The 22835-nt window shown below is 40.5% G+C and overlaps 1 protein-coding gene across 4 annotated transcripts in view; it reads left to right on the top strand.

The window, feature by feature from the left end:
- Positions 1–16509, top strand: part of SUZ12 (SUZ12 polycomb repressive complex 2 subunit) — a 63966-nt gene extending 47457 nt beyond the window's left edge. For 3 of the 4 annotated variants that reach the window (XM_024350664.3, XM_016932050.4, XM_024350667.3), the window contains 7 exons: positions 3812–3989; positions 8711–8802; positions 9335–9478; positions 10035–10192; positions 11034–11232; positions 12271–12350; positions 14125–16509. In XM_024350664.3, coding sequence (XP_024206432.1) covers positions 3812–3989; positions 8711–8802; positions 9335–9478; positions 10035–10192; positions 11034–11232; positions 12271–12350; positions 14125–14470 — 1197 coding nt within the window. In that variant the 3' untranslated portion in view covers positions 14471–16509. The remainder of the gene's footprint in view (positions 1–3811; positions 3990–8710; positions 8803–9334; positions 9479–10034; positions 10193–11033; positions 11233–12270; positions 12351–14124) is intronic. The other variant, XM_024350665.3, reaches the window with a different exon arrangement.
- Positions 16510–22835: the final 6326 nt, after the last annotated feature.

Raw genomic sequence — 22835 nt, 5'->3', positions numbered from 1 at the left:
ATACTGCAAAATATCTAAAGTTACAAACAAATTATGGAATGGGGGAAGTATCTGTAACACAAAATGCTAATATGAATACATAATATTGTGAATTATAAAACAAGAAAAAGATACGCAGTCTAATAAGAAATATGTGTCAAGGACTCTCACGCAGTTCTTAAAAAAACAAATATAGATGGCCAGCAAACTTTTAAAGCAGTACTCAACCTTACTAGTACTCAAAGGCATGCAAATGCCGAGATACTTTTGAGAGTTCGACAAAGATTAAAAGTTTGACAGTTTCTAGTGTTTTAGGGATGTGAGGACACATATACTCTCAAATAATATTTTGATGTAACAGTAAGTTGGGGCCGGGCTCAGTGGCTCATGCCTGTAATCCCAGCACTTTGGGAAGCCAAGGCGGGTGGATCACCTGAGGTTATGAGTTTGACACCAGCCTGGCCAACATGTCAAACCACATCTCTACCAAAAGCACAAAAATTAACCAGGCATGGTGGCAGATGCTTGTAGTCCCAGCTACTTGGGTACTTGGGAGGCTTAGGAGTATTACTTGAACCTGGGAGGCAGAGGTTTCAGTGAGCTGAGATTTTGCCACTTCACTTTATCCGGGGAAACAGAGCAAGACTCTGTCTCAAAAAAAAAAAAAAAAAAAAAAAAAAAAGGTTGATACAGTCTTACTATAGGGCAGACTGGCAATATATATAAAGTTAAAATTGTATATATAGTCTTTAACAATTCAAATATTTTATTTTTGTCACAATGTAGTAACTTGTTAACAAAAGATGTAGGTGACAGGTTTTCTCAGCATTTTTTAAATAATGAAACGTTAGAAACATGTTAAATCTAAAAAGCTATTAGAAAGGATGATAGTTTATAAGATTTCCATATTAAATTTTTACATAACTGTATATATATATATATATATATTTTTTTTTTTTTTTCCCTGTTTGTAAAATTTATAATAGTGGTTAACTCCAGGTGATGAGATTTCAAATAATTTTTATCTATACTGTTTGGGTTTTCTGCATGGATTTATCTTTATGATCTTTTTCATTTTAAATTTCTTGTTTTAAAGTATGTTTTTATTCATGAGACTATAAGGATTATATATATGAAGAGTTTTTGTTGTTGTTGGTTTTGTTTTTGTTTTTTTTTGTTTGTTTTGTTTTTGAGATGGAGTTTCACTCTGTCACCCAGGCTGGAGTACAGTGGCATGATCTTGGCTCACTGCAACCTCCGCCTCCCGGGTTCAAGCGATTCTCCAGCCTCAGCCTCCTGAGTAGCTGCGATCACAGGTGTGCACCACCATGCCCAGCTGATTTTCATATTTTTAGTAGAGATGGAGTTTCACCATGTTGGCCAGGCTGGTCTCGAACTCCTGACCTTGTGATCCGCCCGCCTCGGCCTCCCAAAGTACTGGGATTACAGGCATGAGCGACCGTGCCCGGCCTGGCCTTTTTTTTGTTTGTTTCTGTTGAGATGGAGTCTCGCTCTGTCACCCAGAGGTGGAGTGCAATGGCGCAGTCTCAGTTCACTGCAACCTCTGCCTCCTGGGTTCAAGCAATTCTCTTGCCTCAGCCTCCTGAATAGTTGAGATTACTGGCATGCGCCACCACGCCTGGGGGTTTCACCATGTTGTCTTGGCTGGTCTCAAACTCCTGACCTAAGGTTTTCCACCCACTTCGGCATCCCAAAGTGCTGGGATTACAGGTGTGAGCTACTGTGCCCGGCCTATCTGGAAGCTCTTAACCCTGTAAAATGGGCATCCTTTTAAGTCAGAGCATATAGATTTACTTCTTTTTAAAAGTTCTGAAATTTTTTGTTTTGTTTTGTTTTGTTTGGGTTCCTTAATTGACTAAACCAGTGCTGGTCTAATAGATAATTGGGTTATTTGATTTTTTTTAATCTTGTCAAAAATGTTAATAGTGATTATACTTGAACCTGTATCAAGTATTTTATAAGATAAATTCCTGTGGACTGCTGTGTCCAAACTAGTCTCTGAACACACTTTTACTACATTCTAGTCTTAAGTAGTTTTTTGTTTTGTTTTGTTTTGTTTTTTGAGATGGAGTCTTGCTCTGTCTCCAGGCTGGAGTGCAATGGTGCAATTTCGGCTCACTGCAACCTCTGCCTTTCGAGTTCAAGCGATTCTCCTGCCTCAGCCTCCCAAGTAGCTGGGATTACAGGCCCCAGCCACCATGCCCAGCTAATTTTTTGTATTTTAGTAGAGACAGGGTTTCACCATGTTGTCCAGGATGGTCTCGAACTCCTGACCTCACGATCTGCCCTCCTCGGCCTCCCAAAGTGCTGGGATTACAGGCGTGTGCCATTGCGCCCGGTCCTCTAGTCTAAATAGTTTTAAGAGGATTACTTTGTAATAATGATATAGAAGGAGTTTAGGCCTCTGTGGCAGTAAAATAAATTGAAGCTCATTGAAGACTACTTGATCTCTCCTATATTTGAATAGGAAAGTAAAAATCAGAAGCAAGTAGAACAACTGAGATACTCTAGTAGTAAGGCAATACTGATCTATACAAAGGTTTTTTTTGTTTTTTTTTGTTTTGTGATCCTTGAAGGACAAGGAAGAAATGATAAACATTTCAAAAAGGACTTGGTAATTGCATGAGAAACGACAGGATAGGAGTCAAATATAATTCCAAAATTTTTAGCTTAGGGTCACTAGTAGAATGATAATGACAAGAACAAAAATAACGTGAGAAGGAAAGTGTTTTAGAAGAAAAGATACTGGATACACTTCTAAACATGTTTTAGTTCAAGGTGACATTGAGATCAACTGGCAATGTCCAAGAGACAATTGGAGATATGAGTTTACAGTTCAAGTGTAAGGATAAGAATGCAGAACCAATTTGGGATCATCAGCTTAATAGGTAAATTCTTGAGGATGGGTGAGTGATTCGGTCAGATGGCTAAAAGTTAGCTATTTTCAATAGCTCAGTGTTGTAAAATCAAAGAAGAGAAGCACTGGCAGTCATTGTCAGTGAAACTGAGAGAAGTCAAAGAAAATTACTAATTGAAAAGCTGTTCAATTTACAAAAAAAAAAGTAATTGGTCACCTAAGAGCAAAGGTTGCATGCTGGTGGGCTTTGGGTACCACAATTTTATTTTTAAGACATTTCAAGGCCAGGCGTGGTGGCTCATGCCTGTAACCCCAGCACTTTGGGAGGCCGAGGCAGGCGAATCACCTGAGGTCAGGAGTTCAAGACCAGCCTGGCCAAGATGGTGAAACCCCGTCTCTACTAAAAACACACACACAAAAAATTAGCTGGGCGTGACGGCAGGTGCCTGTAATCCCAGCTACTTGGGAGGCTGAGACAGGAGAATTGCTTGAACCTGGGAGGGGGAGGTTGCAGTGAGCTGAGACCATGCAAGTTGCACACTAGCCTGGGCGACAAGAGTGAAACTCCATCTCAAAAAAAAAAAAAGACATTTGAACTGGTTAGCAACAACCTAAATGGGAAATTTTCCCATGAAAACTTTGATTTCTGACCTATTTGGAAAAATCTGAAAATCTGTCTGTGTTGGACGAGTGTTTTCACATGGCAGCAATTCACCTGTTGCTGATCAGTGGTCGCCTCTTTTAGACAGCTTGTGCTCTCCAGTTCAAGTTCTACAGTGTCTGGTCCATACTTTTACTTTGTTTGCCTAGCCGTCTCAGTCAGCATTTGGATTTTCAAGACAAATCTATTAAGGCAAATCCACATTGACTTATAATGAATTTTTTTTTAATTTCTGCAATTTATTTGAATTCATTATCTGAGTCTCCAGTCTTTGCATGTTTTTTATTTTTTAGAGGCTGCCTCCATTCGAAACATTTTCTCAGGGACCTACGTTGCAGTTCACTCTTCGTTGGACAGGAGAGACCAATGATAAATCTACGGCTCCTATTGCCAAACCTCTTGCCACTAGAAATTCAGAGAGTCTCCATCAGGAAAACAAGCCTGGTTCAGTTAAACCTACTCAAACTATTGGTAAGAAAACATTGCAATCAAAATAATAAAATAATGGTTTGCAGAGTTAGGTCTTGTGCTTTAGATTAATTCATTTGTGTTTTGCTTTATGTGATTCTTCTTTTTTTTTTTTTTTGAGATGGAGTCTTGCTCTGTTGCCCAGGCAGGAGTGCAGTAGCGTGATTTCGGCTCACTGCAACCTCTGCCTTGTGGGTTCAGACGATTCTCCTGACTCAGCCTCCCGAGTAGCTGTGACTACAGGCGCATGCCACCACACCTGGCTAATTTTTTGTAGTTTTAGTAGAGACAGGGTTGGCCGAGCGCAGTGGCTCACACCTGTAATCCCAGCATTTGGGAGACCGAGGCGGGCGGACCACAAGGTCAGGAGATGGAGATCATCCTGGCTAACACGGTGAAACACCGTCCCTACTAAAAATACAAAAAAATTTAGCCAGGTGTGGTGGCGGGCACCTGTAGTCCCAGCTACTTGGGAGGCTGAGGCATGAGAATGGCGTGAACCCAGAAGGTGGAGGTTGCAGCCGAGATTGCACCACTGCACTCCAGCCTGGGAGACAGAGCAATACTCCATCTCAAAAAAAATAAATAAAAGTAAGTCAATAAATTAAAAAAGTAGAGACGAGGTTTCACCATGTTAGCCAGGATGGTCTCCATCTTCTGACCTCATGATCTGCCCGCCTCAGTCTCTCAAAGTGCTGGGATTACAGGTGAGAGCCACCTCTGCTGGCCTCTATGTGATTAGTCTTTCAGAATATTATTTGGCTTATTGGGTAGGTTATGAATCATGGTAAATTAGGGTTCTCCTATATTAAGTGTAAAGTCTTGTGTTGAAGTAGTAGTAAAAATTCTTTATCCAGAACCTTTGTGCCAAGGGTGCCTAGAAATTTGAATTGAAAAAAAAAATTGAAGCGTGATATGGTACATAGTATAGATATCATATATAACATCTTGAAGTGGGGTCCTCATGTTAAGTTAGAGCAAGTTTTTCCACTAAACAAATTTGCCAGAAACTTACAAGAAAACTATTGGTTTTCAGATTAGCTTTTAAGATTTTGGAATCACAACTACAAAGAACTTTGGAACTAAGTTGTTTTTTTTTGTTTTTTTTTTTTGAGACGAAGTCTCACTCTGTTGCCCAGACTGGAGTGCAGTGGCATAATCTCGGCTCACTGCAAGCTCTGCCTCCCTGGTTCATGCCATTCTCCTGCCTCAGCCTCCTGAGTAGCTGGGATTACAGGCGCCTGCCACCACGACCAGCTAATTTTTTTTTTTTTTGTATTTTTAGTAGAGACGGGGTTTCACCTTGTTAGCCAGGATGGTCTCGATCTCCTGACCTTGTGATCCGCCTGCCTTGGCCTCCCAAAGTGCTGGGATTACAGGCACGAGCCACTGTGCCCAGCCCAGGAACTATGTTTTTTATAACTCACATATAAGTTTTTCTGTTTGTTTTGTTTGTTGTTTTCTTTTTTGAGATGGAGTCTCGCTGTCTCGCCCAGGCTGGAGTGCAGTGGTGCGATCTCAGCTCACCGCAAGCTCCACCTCCTGGGTTCATGCCAATTTCCTGCCTCAGCCTCCCGAGTAGCTGGGACTACAGGCGCCGGCCACCATGCCCGGCTAATTTTTTTTTTTTTTTGTATTTTTAGTAGAGATGGGGTTTCACCGTGTTAGCCAGGATAGTCTCAATCTCCTGACCTCATGGTCTGCCTGCCTCGGCCTCCCAAAGTGCTGAGATTACAGGCGTGACCCACCAGGCCCAGACTAATTTTTTTTGTATTTTTAGTAGAGATGGGGTTTCACCGTGTTAGCCAGGATGGTCTCGATCTCCTGACGTCGTGCTCTGCTCGCCTGGGCCTCCCAAAGTGCTGGGAATTATAGGTGTGAGCCACCGCGCCCAGGCTGCAGTGCAGTGACGTGATCTCGGCTCAGCACAACCTCCGCCTCCCGGTTTGAAGCAATTCTCCTGCCTCAGCCTCCTGAGTAGCTGAGATTACAGGCACACACCACCATGCCTGGCTAATTTTTGTATTTTTAGTAGAGACAGGGTTTCATCATGTTGGCCAGGCTTGTCTCAAACTACTGATCTCAGGAGATCCACCCATCTCGGCCTCCCAAAGTACTGGGATTACAGGCATGAGCCATCGCGCCCAGCCAGTTTTTAAGAGGAAAAAACATTTACAAATAGAGTTAACTTTCTGCTGAGTTTAAGGCCCAAGTTGCAGTGTTCTATCATTTTTATTTTACTTTTTTTTTTTGAGACAGGCTTTCTCTCTCTCACCCTGGCTGGAGTGCAGTGGTGCCATCTCACTCACTGAAACCACCGCCTCCCAGGCTCAAGCGATCCTCCCACCTTAGCCCTCCATATAGATGGGACTACAGGCTCGTGCCACCACGCCCTGTTAATTTTTGTATTTTTCGGTAGAGATGGGATTTTGCCATCACCTATGCTGGTCTCAAACTCCTGAGCTCAAGCAATCTACCTACCTTAGCATCCCAAAGTACTGGGACTACAGGCTTGAGCCATTGCGCCTGGCCAAGTTCTGTCATTTTTGTGTCTGTCCAGTAGGTACATTGTCCTTGACCTGAGAGAGCACTCATGTGTCTTTATCTGCCTGTTTAAAGAAGGCAGAAGGCGTAAGTTGTCCTCCTTGACCACTCATGTACACTCATTGTGTGCAGGTGACAGTAATGGTCAGATTAAAGAGATATAAGAAATGGGGCCGGGCGCAGTGGCTGACATCTGTAATTCCAGCACTTTGGGAGACCAGGGTGGGTGGATTGCTTGAAGCCCAGGAGTTCAAGACCAGCCTGGGCAACATAGTGACACCCTGTCGCTTATAAAAAATATAAATAAAATAAGAAATGGCTTGTGTCAGGGGAAAGGTTTTGCAAGTAAACTGTAGTATGGGCACTTCTCAGAATACTCAGAAGCCAGTGAAATAGGTAAAAGGTTGCATCAAAACTAAGAAAAAGTTCTATACAAATTATACCTAATTGTTAATTATGTAAGGAAATATAAATACCTTTTTTTTCTTCTTATATCTGAAAGGAAATATACCAGAATCATTTGTCACTATCTTTTTAGATTTGAAATAATTATTTTTTTTGGAGACGGAGTCTTGCTCCGTCACCCAGGCTGGAGTGCAGTGGCGAAACCTCAGCTCACTGCACCCTCTGCCTCCCGGGTTCAAGCAATTCTCCTGCGTCAGCTTCCCAAGTAGCTGGGACTACAGATGTGTGCCACCATGCCTGGCTAGTTTTTTTTCATAGAGATGGGGTTTCACCATGTTAGCCAGGCTGGTCTCAAACTTCTGACCTCAGGCAGTCTGCCCACCTCGGCCTCCCAAAGTGCTGGGATTACAGACATGAGCCACCGTGCCCAGCCTGAAATAATTTTAATATAATAAGTATAACTTACTTTCTGATAAACCAACACTTAGTGCCTGCTCACACCTGGGATCTGAGAATACAAACACCAATTAAAACCACACTCTGGGCTGGGCACGGTGACTCATATCTGTAATCCTGGCACTTTTGGAGGCCGAGATGAGCAGATTGCCTGAACTCAGGAGTTCAAGACCAGCCTGGGCAATATGGTGAAACCCTGTCTCTACTAAAATACAAAAAATCAGCCAGGTGTGGTGGCGGGTGCCTGTAATCCCAGCTACTCAGGAGGCTGAGGCGCGAGAATTGCTTGAACCCAGGAGGTGGAGGTTGCAGTGAGCTGAGATTGCGCCACTGCACACCAGCCTAGTCACCAAAGTGAATCTGTCTCAACAACAACAAAAAAACACATTCTGACTTCAGAGTGCTTAAAACAGCATGGTAATGACATATAATTACTTGGAGTTACTTTTATAATTGTTTAGGACATAGGAGGTGGTTTTTTGTTTTTGTTTCTGTTTTCCTTTTTTTGACAGAGTCTTCCTCAGTCGCCCAGGCTGGAGTGTAGTGGCGCGATCTCAGCTCACTGCAAGCTCTGCCTCCCAGATTCACGCCATTCTCCTGCCTCAGCCTCCCGAGTAGCTGGGACTACAGGTGCCCGCCACCATGCCCAGCTAATTTTTTTGCATTTTTAATAGAGATGGGGTTTCACTTTGTTAGCCAGGATGGTCTTGATCTCCTGACCTCGTGATCCACCCGCCTCGGCCTCCCAAAGCGCTGGGATTACAGGTGTGAGCCACCGCGCCCGGCCCTGTTTTTGTTTTTTGAGACGGAGTTTTGCTCTTGTCATCCAGGCGGAAGTGCAGTGGTGTGGTCTTGGCTCACTGCAACCTCCGCCTCCCGGGTTCAAGCAATTCTGCTTCCGCCTCCTGAGTAGCTGGGATTGCAGGTGCCCGCCACCACACCCTGCTAATTTTTTATATTTTTAATTAGAGATGGGGTTTTGCCACGTTGGGCAGGCTGGTCTCTAACTCCTGACCTCGTAATCCTCCTGCCTTGGCCTCCCAATGTGCTGGGATTACAGGCGTGAGCCACCGCGCCCGGCCAGAGGTGCTTTTTAAGGAAAAAAATAAGTCCTGCCAATAGACCTTAACATCAGATTAGGGATGCTGAATTATGGGTATTTTTCCTGCAATCATCAGTTGAGGGAGATAACAGAAATGTATTTAAACACCACAAGTAGAATTCTGTGAAACCTTTAATATTTAATAGTTTTTGTGAGGTATGTTATTTTGCTTTTCAAAAGCAATGTTTTTATTGAATATAAAAGTGTATGTTTTCAGCTGTTAAAGAATCATTGACTACAGATCTACAAACAAGAAAAGAAAAGGATACTCCAAATGAAAACCGACAAAAATTAAGAATATTTTATCAGGTAAACATAGCTGACCCTTCTTAAAGTAATTATGAAATGTATTTGTTTTTTGTATGTCAAACATGAAAATTTTTTGTTCATTTTTATTTTATTTATTTATTTATTTGAGACAGGATCTCACTTTTTTGCCCAGGCTGGAGTGCAGTGGTGCAGTCTTGGCTCACTGCAACCTCTGCCTCCTGGGTTCAACCAGATTCTCACGCCTCAGCCTCACGAGTAACTAATTACAAGCACATGCCACCACTCCTGGCTAATTTTTGTAGTTTTTGTGGAGACGAGGTTTTACCATGTTGCCCAGGCGTGTCTTGAGCTCCAAGCGATACATTTGACAGTGTCTGCCTTGGCCTCCCAAAATGCTGGGATTAACAGGCGTGAGTGACCTCGCGTCACTGGGCATATTTAATTAAAGAGAATATCTCTAATTTGATTTTCCGCTTAAATTTTTTAAACTATTTTTAGAAGTGATATTTAAACAAAATATCTTGTTATGCGTAAATTGGAGATTTGCTTTTTTTTTTTTAATTGTTTTTAGTTTCTCTATAACAACAATACAAGGCAACAAACTGAAGCAAGAGATGACCTGCATTGCCCTTGGTGTACTCTGAACTGCCGCAAACTTTATAGTTTACTCAAGCATCTTAAACTCTGCCATAGCAGATTTATCTTCAACTATGTTGTGAGTAATTTTTCATATTTTCTCAATTTGTGTTAAGAAATCTCTTGTACCCCATAAATATATACATCTATGTACCCACAAAAATTTTTTAAATTAAAAAAGGGAAAAAATATGCATTAAGTACAAGATAGCATGACTTTCAAAAATTGTACTTTGTATAAAAATAACAAATTTCTGTATTTGATAGATTGCCGTATATATGGATTACAGTGAATGATTCAGAGTTGACATATATTTGGAATTATAATTAATGTTTGTGTAGTGTCTCTAATTGACTCACAAAATCCTCAACCAACTCTTTGAATTAAATGATAATTTTCTTATTCTTGCTCAACCAAGAAATAATTTGTACAAAGTCACCAAGCAATAAATGACATAGTTAAGATTTTAACACATTTTGTTGACCCCAGGTCTTCTGACTGCCTGTTTACCATGCTAGTGTGCCTGGCCTATTTTAGTTTTCTAAATATTAAGAGCCCACAAATTCTTTAATTAAATTGGAGGGATATTTAGGATAGGATACTTAATATTTTTTTTTTTGACATTTTTGTTGCAGTATCATCCAAAAGGTGCTAGGATAGATGTTTCTATCAATGAGTGTTATGATGGCTCCTATGCAGGAAATCCTCAGGATATTCATCGCCAACCTGGATTTGCTTTTAGTCGCAACGGACCAGTTAAGAGAACACCTATCACACATATTCTTGTGTGCAGGTAGGTAAAAAGGGCATATAACAAAAGTTTAAGCTCTGATTTTTACTGATGTTGGAGGAACAAAGGAGCCAGATGAAGCTACTAGTTAATTAGATGGAAATTATTATTTTTCAGTATTAGGTGTCTATGGGGTTGTTAACTACTTTATAACACTTGATAGCTCCTATTTCTACAGAGAAGTTTTCTCACTTTTCCTTTGAACTTTATACTTAAGTTTTAATGATGTTAATGTCACTACTGCTGCAGTGGTTTGGGATTAAAGAATTCTGTCAGAAGTTTCTGGATAATTGGTTGAACCTGGGAGGTCGAGGTTGCAGTGAACCGAGGTTGTGCCATTGCACTCCGGCCTGGGCAACAAGAGCGAAACTTCGTCTCAAATAATAATAATAGTAATAAAAAAATTACAAAGAGGGAATTTTTAATCTTGGTAAAACTGAAAAAAATTTTAAGGCAGGTGTATGCATATGTAACCAGTGTTACGGCTTTTCTGCTTTGTGAATATACATGAGTTAGAATACACAGTTTTGACATGTAGGATTTTATATGCATATTCCTATCTGAATGTGCCCTAACTAGCACTTCATTTCTTTTTCCTCCTTTTTAACTGTAACTTTTCACACCCAGAAAGACAGTTTGTGTTTGAATTAATATGTAATAGGTTTGATTTACATTATGTACCGAAAGAAAATAACTAGTGGGGGTGTGCCTCTAATACTATTGTTTTATGGTTAGTTTTATAAAATGGTGATGTTGCAGATTATCACAGATCTCAACTCCTAGTCGTGAGGTTAGATGGTATACATGTAGAGGCCATAAATCAACATTTATTTCTTTTCATTAGGCCAAAACGAACAAAAGCAAGCATGTCTGAATTTCTTGAATCTGAAGATGGGGAAGTAGAACAGCAAAGAACATATAGTAGTGGCCACAATCGTCTGTATTTCCATAGTGATACCTGCTTACCTCTCCGTCCACAAGAAATGGAAGTAGATAGTGAAGATGAAAAGGATCCTGAATGGCTAAGAGAAAAAACCATTACAGTAATTATTATTATCTTTATTGGCAATTATCTTGGAATATTATTTTGTTTTGAAAATTGCTTACTATGAACTAGACTTTTAGTGTTAAGGAACTTTTTTTAAAAAAAAAAGGAATCCGGAAATTTACAGGTTTTAAAATTATGTCACTTTAAAAGTTAACCAAGTTAGGCTGGTGGCGGTCGCTCACACCTGTAATCCTAGCACTTTGCGAGGCAGGCACATTGCCTGAGTTCAGGAGTTCAAGACCAGTCTGGACAGCGTGGTGAAACCCGGTCTCTACTAAAAATACAAAAAATTAGCCAGGCATGGTGGCATGCACTTGTAGTCCCAGCTATTCAGTTGGCTGAGGCAGGAGAGTCGCTTAACCCCAGGAGATGGAGGTTGCAGTGAGCCAAGATTGCACCACTGCACTCCAGCCTGGGTGACAGAGGGAGACCCTGTATCAAAACAAACCAAAAAGTTACCAAGTTAAAGGGAATATGGATTTTCTTCAAGTAAATTTGTATTGTGTGTTTTCATTTCTATATTTATAGGTAATCGTAATTTAGGCTTTCCCTTTTTAAATGACGGCAGGTGTGCTGGCTCACACCTGTAATCCCAACACTTTGGTAGGGCGAGTTGGGCTGATCACCTGAGGTCAGGAGTTTGAGACCAGCCTGGCCAACATGGCAAAACCCCATCTCTACTAAAAGAAAATACAAGAGTTAGCTGGGCATGGTAGAGCGTGCTTGTGATCCCAGCTACTCGGGAGGCTGAGACAGGAGAATTGCTTGAACCCGGGAGGTCAAGGTTTCAGTGAACTGAGATCGTGCCACTGTACTTCAGCCTGGGCGATAAGAGCAAGACTCTGTCTCTAAATAAATAAATTAATTAAATTAAATTAAATGGCTACTTAAATAGAAGTTAATTTTAAGAAATGTTGCCACTTTGCTGTATAAATATGTTGTATTTTTAGTTCCAAAACATTCTGTTTTTGACATTCTCACAAGTTTTTCTTAAAATATGTGTTTAATAGGTGTTTTTCTTTCTTTTTCCCAGCAAATTGAAGAGTTTTCTGATGTTAATGAAGGAGAGAAAGAAGTGATGAAACTCTGGAATCTCCATGTCATGAAGCATGGGTAGGGTATTTCTAAATTAATTTAAATATTTTATTATTCTTTATGGTCTTTTGCTGTTTCACATTCTAGAAATCTTGCGTGTGTTAGAATCTTATTTAAAATTCCATTAATGTATATTTGTCCCAAATTTTATTCTAGTCCAATGTTTTTTGGTTTGGCAGGTTTTTTTAGGTACAAAGATGTTCCTTTTGGTATTATTTATAACAATGAATTAATATTATATTCATTAGTATTAATAAAATCAGGGCAAAAACCGGGCCTTGCCTTTAGAACTTGTTGCAGAGATGTGAGTCATCGCAGCATAATTTATCAGGGTTGTTGATTCTGTCAGCTTTCAAGAGGAAACAGGCTGCTGCAACCCTGGTGTCCGTAGGAAAGGGTGTCATCATCATAGACCCTCCTCAGAAATCACTGGTGCCCATCCTAACTCTCGTAGTAGTGTTTCTCCCATGCTTGCAAACTCTATCAGGGTTGACTCGTTCACACTCAAAACATTTTATAGAGCTGGGCACAGTGGCTCATGCCTGTAATCCCAGTACTTTGGGAGGCCAAGGTGGGTGGATCACTTGAGGTCAGAAGTTAGAGAGCAGCCTGGCCAACATGGTGAAACCCTGTCTCCACTAAACGTACAAAACTTAGCCGGGTGCAGTGTCACACACCTGTAATCCCAGTTACTCAGGAGGCTGAGGCATTAGAATCACTTGAAGAACCTGGGAAATGGAAATTGCAGTGAGCCAAGATTGCACCACTGCACTCCAGCCTGGGCAACAGAGTGAGACCCTATCTCCAAAAAAAAAAAAAAAAAAGCCACCTTGGTGGGACCCACGACCAGGGAGCAGCAGAAGGCAAGACAGAGCTGTAGGTTCATTTAATGACCCAATTTTCATGCCTTTTAGTGCCACGTGTTACATGTCTGGAAATCCTGAAAATTACCACAGTTATTACCACAATTTTTAACCATTGGTTAATTTTTCAGAATAAAACGTGGCTTTTTGGATTTGTTTACCATTTCATAGAGGTGAAAGGAGAACAATTTTTGTTTCTTATTCCTTTGTGGCTAAAAGTATGTTCCCGGCTTGGTGTGGTGGCTCACACTTACAATGCTGGCACTTTAGGATGCCAAGGCAGGAGGATCACTTGAGTCGAGGAATTCAAGACCAACCTGGGCAACATAGTGAGACCTTGTCTCTACTAAATTTTTTTTTTTTTTTTTTGAGACGGAGTCTCTCTCTGTCGTCCAGGCTGGAGTGCAGTGGTGTGATCTCGACTCACTGCAAGCTCCGCCTCCCAGGTTCACACCATTCTCCTGCCTCAGCCTCCGGAGCAGCTGGGACTACAGGCACCCGCCACCACACCCAGCTGATTTTTTGCATTTTTAGTAGAGACGGGGTTTCACAGTGTTAGCCAGGATGGTCTTGATCTCCTGATCTTGCGATCCACCCACCTCGGCCTCCCAAAGTGCTAGAATTACAGGCGTAGTTACCTGGCCCATATATTTTATGCTTTTAAGACTGCTTATGTAATTGAAGAACAGAAATTATATCTGCTGTTCTAATGGCACCTGTTTAAGCTTAAGTTAGATTAAATCTCTTGAAATTTTTAAAATGGTAAGCTCATTCAGATGATTGAATTTCAGTTTCTCTATAGTTTTACTGCTTCTTTAATCATCTTTTATTTTACTGGAATTGGATATAGTCTTATTATAATGGTTATCACTGTTGCATTTGACAAAAATGCTTTGTATTGCTATTCATATTCTGTTTTTATTAAATAGGTTTATTGCTGACAATCAAATGAATCATGCCTGTATGCTGTTTGTAGAAAATTATGGACAGAAAATAATTAAGAAGAATTTATGTCGAAACTTCATGCTTCATCTAGTCAGCATGCATGACTTTAATCTTATTAGCATAATGTCAATAGATAAAGCTGTTACCAAGCTCCGTGAAATGCAGCAAAAATTAGAAAAGGGGGAATCTGCTTCCCCTGCAAACGAAGAAATAACTGAAGAACAAAATGGGACAGCAAATGGATTTAGTGAAATTAACTCAAAAGAGAAAGCTTTGGAAACAGATAGTGTCTCAGGGGTTTCAAAACAGAGCAAAAAACAAAAACTCTGAAAAGCTCTAACCCCATGTTATGGACAAACACTGAAATTACATTTTAGGGAATTCATCCTCTAAGAATTATGTTTTTGTTTTTAATCATATGTTCCAAACAGGCACTGTTAGATGAAGTAAATGATTTCAACAAGGATATTTGTATCAGGGTTCTACTTCACTTCATTATGCAGCATTACATGTATATCACTTTTATTGATGTCATTAAAACATTCTGTACTTTAAGCATGAAAAGCAATATTTCAAAGTATTTTTAAACTCAACAAATGTCATCAAATATGTTGAATTGATCTAGAAATTATTTCATATATAAATTAGAATTTTTTTGCATTTATGACCTGCTGTTTTTCTACTTTGTAATTGTGAGACATTTTCTTGGGGAGGGAAAATTGGAATGGTTCCCTTTTTTAGAAATTGAAGTGGTCTTCATATATCAACTACAGAAAAGGAAAAAAATAGAAATTGAAGGATTTTTATGAAATTATATTGCATTACTATTTGCAGTCAAACTTTGATCCTTGTTTTTGAAATCATTTGTCAATTCGGAATGAAAAATTATAATGTAAGATATTTTTACATTACATAAGTTCATTTTACAATTAAAAAATAGCACTTCTTCATCTTATGCCTGTTTGAGAAGATATTAAATTTTCACATTGTTGACAGTGAAATGCTATGTTGGTTTATAAGATTACAGACCATTTGTTTTCATGTGGATAATTTTAGTGCATTGCTCACCCGGTATGTTTTTTTTTTTTAACTTGAACATTTTGCTTGTTTTGTTTTTCTTTTTTAATTAGATAATCACATGGACAATTAAGGTGTTCATATCTTTAAATTAGGATTGCAAACCAAGGGAAGAACGCATTTGAGATTTTAAGATGTCACTTATAAGGGGAGAAGTGTTCTTAAAAAGTCAACCAGAAAACTGTTATGCCTTTTATTTGTTTGCAAGGATGTCTTTGTAATGTGTTTCATGAATATCCAATACAGATAAGCTGACTTGAATCATTTTGAGCAATTTTGCCCTGTGTTATATGTGTTTCACGCACATATTTGCAGTTGGATTTTCTCCAACAGAAAGTGGATTCACTACTGGCACATTAACAAGCACCAATAGGTTTTTATTCCAACTCCGAGCACTGTGGTTGAGTAACATCACCTCAATTTTTTATTATCCTTAAAGATATTGCATTTTCATATTCTTTATTTATAAAGGATCAATGCTGCTGTAAATACAGGTATTTTTAATTTTAAATTTTCATTCCACCACCATCAGATGCAGTTCCCTATTTTGTTTAATGAAGGGATATATAAGCTTTCTAATGGTGTCTTCAGAAATTTATAAAATGTAAATACTGATTTGACTGGTCTTTAAGATGTGTTTAACTGTGAGGCTATTTAACGAATAGTGTGGATGTGATTTGTCATCCAGTATTAAGTTCTTAGTCATTGATTTTTGTGTTTAAAAAAAAATAGGAAAGAGGGAAACTGCAGCTTTCATTACAGATTCCTTGATTGGTAAGCTCTCCAAATGATGAGTTCTAGTAAACTCTGATTTTTGCCTCTGGATAGTAGATCTCGAGCGTTTATCTCGGGCTTTAATTTGCTAAAGCTGTGCACATATGTAAAAAAAAAAAAAAAAAAAGATTATTTTAGGGGAGATGTAGGTGTAGAATTATTGCTTATGTCATTTCTTAAGCAGTTATGCTCTTAATGCTTAAAAGAAGGCTAGCATTGTTTGCACAAAAAGTTGGTGATTCCCACCCCAAATAGTAATAAAATTACTTCTGTTGAGTAAACTTTTTATGTCATCGTAAAAGCTGAAAAAATCCCTTTGTTTCTATTTATAAAAAAAGTGCTTTTCTATATGTACCCTTGATAACAGATTTTGAAGAAATCCTGTAAGATGATAAAGCATTTGAATGGTACAGTAGATGTAAAAAAAATTCAGTTTAAAAGAACATTTGTTTTTACATTAAATGTTTATTTGAAATCAAATGATTTTGTACATAAAGTTCAATAATATAAAAGCTGTATTCTGTTTTGGGGTTTTTTTGTTATTATGCATTGTTAACATGTACATTAAAATTTTGATTTAGATAGCATAGTAAGATGTCAGCCTCAAATGAGTCAGAGCTAATAAGAAATTAGGAAAATCTTAATGTGAAATCCTGCTTTCAGCAGTTACAACTAATATGTCATTTATGGTATTACATAAATATTTAAAAATTTATAGTTCAGAGTAATGGAGAGAGATTCATTTTTCACAGCATACTTTTTTATACTATTTAAACTTTTAAGGTATGTATGTTTTTAAAACCTAAAAAAAATGAAAAGAAAAGCAGAGTTGAGTGACAAATAAGGTGACATTGAATTATAACCTAATAAATAACCAGTTATAACCCAATGAGTATAAAATATCCACAAATCTATACTCAGAAATAAATGTCTGAAAAAATAAATGAATAAACAAATCTGTGCAGAAAACTTCCAAATAATTTATGTAGATATCACCCCTTCAGGAAGGTAGAACATAACTCCCCACCCACTAAGTGTGGCTGTTTACAGTGACTTACAGTATTGGGGGTTTGAGGAGATGGGGGAGGATGTAGGGAAACCTGACAAACACTGCCTCACCCAGAGGACCAAGGTTAACATCATCAGTGATAAGTCATGACGACAGCATGCACTCTTGCTAAGACGAGAACTGCACATCACTTCTGTGGTCTTCCTCCCCAAAATGCAAAAACCTAGGCTAACCATGAGAAAAACCCATAAGGAGGGCTTTCTACAGCATACCTAACCAGTACTCCTCCAAACTGTCAAGGCCATCAAAAACAAGGAAAGTCTGAGAAACCGACAGTCTAGAGGAAAACACGATGACTATCATGTGGTATAGGATCATGAGGCAGAAAAAGGACGTCAGGTAAAAACAAAGGAAATCTGAGTAAAGTATGGACTTGAGTTAATAACAGTGTGTCAACACTGGCCCATTAGTTGTAACAAATATCCCACACTAATCTAAGACGTTAATAACAGGTAACCAAGTACAGGATATACGGAAACCCTCTACTATCTTTGTAACTTTTATATAAATCTAAAGCTATTCTAAAATTTTAAAGTTTTATTTTTTAAAAGCAAAAAGTTCAAAAAATATTTCTGAAAAGCTGGAATGCCAAAAAAGTTTAATAAGATACTTGAATTAAACTAACATTTTGGGGAATATTAGTAATGACCCAAGGCAGAAATAAAACACTAAAATGTATAGCATCCCTAATTTATGTGGGAATGAACAAGGTTCTCTTGGGAAAATGAAATACGGAGAACTAAAGTAAAATATACACACAGTCATACACTGCACAATGTTTCAGTCCACGAGGAACCACATACATGACGGTGATCCCATAAGATTTTATGTAGTACCTTTTTAAATGTTTAGATATGGTTAGATACACAAATACCTACCGTTGTGCTACAGCTGATCACGGGATTCAGTACAGTCACATGATGTGCAGGTTTGCAGCCTAGCAGCAATAGGCTATGCCGTATAACCTAGGTGTGTAGGAAACCGTACCATCTAGGTTTGTATAAGTGTACTCTATGATGTTCACACAATCGGGACATCGCCAAATGACACATTTTTCAGAATGTATCCCCATCATTAAGCAATGCATGACTGTACTTGAAAATTTTAATCTATTTTTGGCCGGACACGGTGGCTCAAGCCTGTAATTCCAGCACTTTGGGAGGCCAAGGCGGATGGATCACAAGGTCAGGAGATCGAGACCATCCTGGCTAACACGGTGAAACCCCATCTCTACTAAAAATACAAAAATTTAGCCGGGCGTGGTGGCAGTGGGCGCCTGTAGTCCCAGCTTCTCAGGAGGCTGAGGCAGGAGAATGGCGTGAACCTGGGAGGTGGAGGTTGCAGTGAGCCAAGATTGTGCCACTGCACTCCAGCCTGGGCGACAGAGCGAGACTCCATCTCAAAAAAAAAAAAAATTTTTTTTTAATCTATTTTCAAATTTTGCAGTGATTTCATACCAACAGTTTAGCTCAGACTTAACAAAAATAAAATGAGAAAATGACCCTCTCACCATTACCTGTCACCAGAAAGGATTTGTTACTGCCCTGAGCCTTATCGGTCAGGTCTTCAGTTATGTCCATGTGTCGGTGGATTTCTTCATGCATTTCTTCCAGAATTTTGCAGAGTTCTGCTTCCCAATAATTTTTGTCTAGACAGTCAATTAATTCTGCAAGCTGGACCTTTGTGCTGTAGTACCAAATTTTCATTTTCATTTTCTGTATCTTCTCTGTTTAAAAATGGGGAAATACTTTATATGTTAGACATAATGCCACTTATCTGACAGTTTCATCTACCCAGTGAAAAAGCTTATGCACTAAAACTCAATATATGTGCTCACAAGAGATCTCTGCAGGTCTTACTCAAACTTGATTTACTCTGAGAAAGGACATCTAAAAAACTTGATACAGAGAAAGATGACCTCAAAATTCAGAACCACATGAGAGTACTTTGTGGAAGCCAGTTTCAGCTACATCTCAATCAACTTTAAGATCATCAATGTAACAATATGATGAGCCAAATGTATTTAGAATTATTTTATTTTAATTATTTATTGAGATGGAGTTTTGCTCTTGTCACCCAGGCTGGAGTGCAGTGGCGCGATCTCGGCTCACTGCAACCCCTGGCCTCCCGGGTTCAAGCGATTCTCCTGCCTCAGCCTCCAGAGTAGCTGGGACTACAGGCATGTGCCACCATGCCCAGCTAATTTTTGTATTTTTAGTAGAGATGGATTTGGCCAACATGTTCTTGATCTCCTGACCTTGTGATCTGCCCACCTCGGCCTCCTAAAGTGCTGGGATTATAGGCATGAGCCACTGCACCCAGCCTAGAATTATTTTAGAATAAAATAAATGTATTTTAGAGACAGGGTCTCACTTTGTCACCCAGGCTAGAGTGCAGTGGCACCATCATGGCTCACTGCGTACTCAGACTCCTAGGTTCAAGCAATTCTCCCGCCTCAGCCTCCCAAGTAGCTAGGACTACAGACATGTGCCACCATACCTGGCTAATTTCATAATATAGTTTAGAAATACTTCCATCAAACTGGTGTAAACGCTTTGCTGAGTTCTGGTTCTTGAAGGAGTTATCTCAAATAATATCTCATCCCTTTTCTTTACTTCTGGACAATCGAAGCCCAAAATGAAGAGAAGAGCTTCCTCTCCAGCCTAAAACTCTCCTAAGGTTCCATTCACTTTTAATGGATTTAAAGACTTCAACAGAGATGGTCACTAACTTAAAAGAAACAAGGCAAATTAATGTCTAGGACTAGATGTAGAGGAACACACATAATGGTATTTCTGTTCCCACTCAAAAGCAATTCAAGAGTATGTGTGAGGCAACTGATGACAGTGAGTCTGATTTTCCTGTTTCCTCAATGGCAAACTGAGGGAACTGAAAAAACTGGGCTTTTGGAGAGGTCTGGCTTTAAATAGGCTAATGTGCTTAGAAGATATGTGGACATGGACAAAACACAACCTCTCTGAGTCTCTAAGACGTTTTATTTATCTCACTTGTAAAATGAGGATATAATAAAACCTGCCTGTGTGCCACTATAAGACTTAAAAGTATAATGATGAGGCATCTACCATAGTGCCTGGGCACATTAGTGATCAATAAATGTTAAATATTATTGTTAAGGTAGTAAATGAATAAAAATTCAGCAGCATTACAGGAATGAGTCACTCAGTAATTCTGAAGAAAGAAGGGCTATATTAAATCATAGATAAATAAAAGGATACTGGTGGAGTACCCTTATTCTGAAAATCTGAAATCCAAAATGCTCCAAGGTCCAAAAGTTTTTGAGTGTCAACATGCTGTTCAAAGGAAATGCTCATTAGAGCATTTCAGATTTTCAGATTAGAAATGATCAACTGGTAAGTAGAATGCAAATATTCCAAAAAAGCCCAAAACACTTCTGATCCAAAGCATTTTAGGTAAGGATGCTCAACCTATACAGTATTCACTGACTTAACATTTTTCTTCTTGAAGCCACAGAAAGATAAATTCATTAAAGCATAAAGGAGCAAAACAGCAAATACCTGCTAATCCGTTCAAAGAAGAGTTGGGTTTTTTTGGTCTATTTTGTTTAACTTTTCTCTTTTTTTTGGCGGGGGGGGGGGGAGGGGGTGGTGAAGGAGTCTCGCTCTGTTGCCCAGGCTGGAGTGCAGTGGCACGGTCTCCGCTCACCACAACCTCCGCCTCCCAGGTTCAAGCGATTCTCCTGCCTCAGCCTCCTGAGTAGCTAGGACTACAGGCACATGCCACCATGCCCGGCTAATTTTTGTGTTTTAAGTAGAGATGGGGTTTCACTATGTTGGCCAGGCTAACCTCGAACTTCTGGGCTCAAGTGATCCACCCACCTGGCTTCCTAAAGTGCTGAGATTACAGGTCTGAGCCACCACACCTGGCCACCCTCTTCAAACAAAATATGAGCATTTCCATTGGCCTAGGTCTTCACCTTGTCTACTTTATTGACTTACATTACTTACCTAGTCCCTGAAGACATAACACACATTTGCCACCCTTAGAGCTCAACCAAACTGTATTGAATGCATGTATTTGGCAATTAGTGCTTGTATTTTAATTTTCATTTCACATATGTGTTCCATTTTCCTAACTAGATTGAAATAAGCCATCTCCTATTAGGTATTTTTCTTTCTTTTTAAAAAATTTTGAGACAGGGGCTTGCTCTGTCACTCAGGCTGGAGTGCAGAGGTGCAATCATGGCTCAGTGCAACATCCACCTCCCAGACTCAAGCGATCCTGCCCCCTCACCCTCTGGCGTAGCTGGGACCACAGCTGCGCACCACCATGCCCAGCTAATTTTTCAATTTTTTTCTAGAGACGAGGTCCTGCTATGTTGCCCAGGCTAGTCTCAAACTCCTGACCTCAAGCAATCGTCCGGCTTTGGCCTCTCAAAGGGCTGGGATTGCAGGCATGAGCTATCGCGCCCGGCCAACTATTTTTGTTTAAATTACTTTTGGGTTGTCACTTATCTCAATAAATATTAACATATGTTTACGAAACCTTTCTTTTTTTTTTTTTTTTTGAGACGGAGTCTCGCTCTGTCTCCCAGGCTGGAGTGCAGTGGCGCGATCTCGGTTCACTGCAACCTCCGCCTCCCGGATTTTATGCCATTCTCCTGCCTCAGCCTCCCGAGTAGCTGGGACTACAGGCGTGCACCACCTACGCCCAGCTAATTTTTTTTGTATTTTTAGTAGAGATGGGGGTTTCACTGTGCTAGCCAGGATGGTCTCGAACTCCTGACCTTGTGATCCGCCCGCCTCGGCCTCCCAAAGTGCTGGGATTACAGGCGTCAGCCACTGTGCCCGGCAAACCTTTCTCTTATCTGAAGAACTGACCTCAACCACTCAGGGTTGAGTCCCTGTGATAAGGTTTGAGGGTGCCTGAACTGTCACCATGAGTCGTCCCCTGGGCTAAGCTCAAACCTAGTGATTTGTCAGGTAAATAAATTAAGGTTATTTCCCGATAATACAGACCTGTAACACCGTGAAGTAGGTTTTAGGCAGGATTCCCTCTTTTCCACTGCAAAGGAGAGGTAAGTTCTTGCTAAGGTGGTCAGGGTCCTAGCTGGGACACTGGGAAGGTGGCGGGAGATTGGAACATGCAGTACTTGCATTCTGGGGTTTACTGAGGCTTTCCGAGTGGGATGATCCCATGCAACAGGTCTTAGGGACCCCCCTCCCTCCGGGCGTGGCAGCCCGGGGTGTGGCTCCTGGCACAGATTCGGAGCAGTTGTCATCGGAGTCAATTCAGGACTCCACTTCCAAGCTTCGGAGTTTCCTAAATTCTGGGGGCTTGTCTCCCTGTACCCCACCCCGACTAATTTTCCTCGGTCGCTGGCGCTGCCCCGTCCCTTAGGTCGCTCGGGCCGCCCCCCTCCGCGACTTTTTTTTTCTTTCTCTCGCTGCCTCTTTCAGCCTCAGTTTCCCTAGAGGGCGGGAGGGGAACGATATTTGGGGGCTCTCCTGCCTTCCTCTCCGAGCCGCGGAAGGGGAGTCGCGGGAAGGAGGCCCGGCCGGCTTTGGGCTCCAGCCAGGGGTCCGCGGAGACTGTGGTCTCTGAAGGCCTTAGACGCGGGGCTTGTCGGGAGCTGCGGGCCTCTTTCAGCCGCGCCACCCGCACCCGGAGCGCAGTGCTGCGCCAAGTCCAGGCGCCCCGAGCTCTCCGCCCCCGACTCAATGCTCCCGCGCTCCCCCTAGCGGCCGCCGCGCCACCTCGCCCCCTTCCCAGGCTGGGCGGCGGCGCACCTCACGT

This window comes from Pan troglodytes, chromosome 19, assembly GCF_028858775.2.
Source record: "Pan troglodytes isolate AG18354 chromosome 19, NHGRI_mPanTro3-v2.0_pri, whole genome shotgun sequence".
Classification (NCBI taxonomy): Eukaryota; Metazoa; Chordata; class Mammalia; order Primates; family Hominidae; genus Pan; species Pan troglodytes.
The sequence above is the reverse complement of the archived record's forward strand: the minus strand, read 5'-3'. Positions and strand labels throughout refer to the sequence as shown.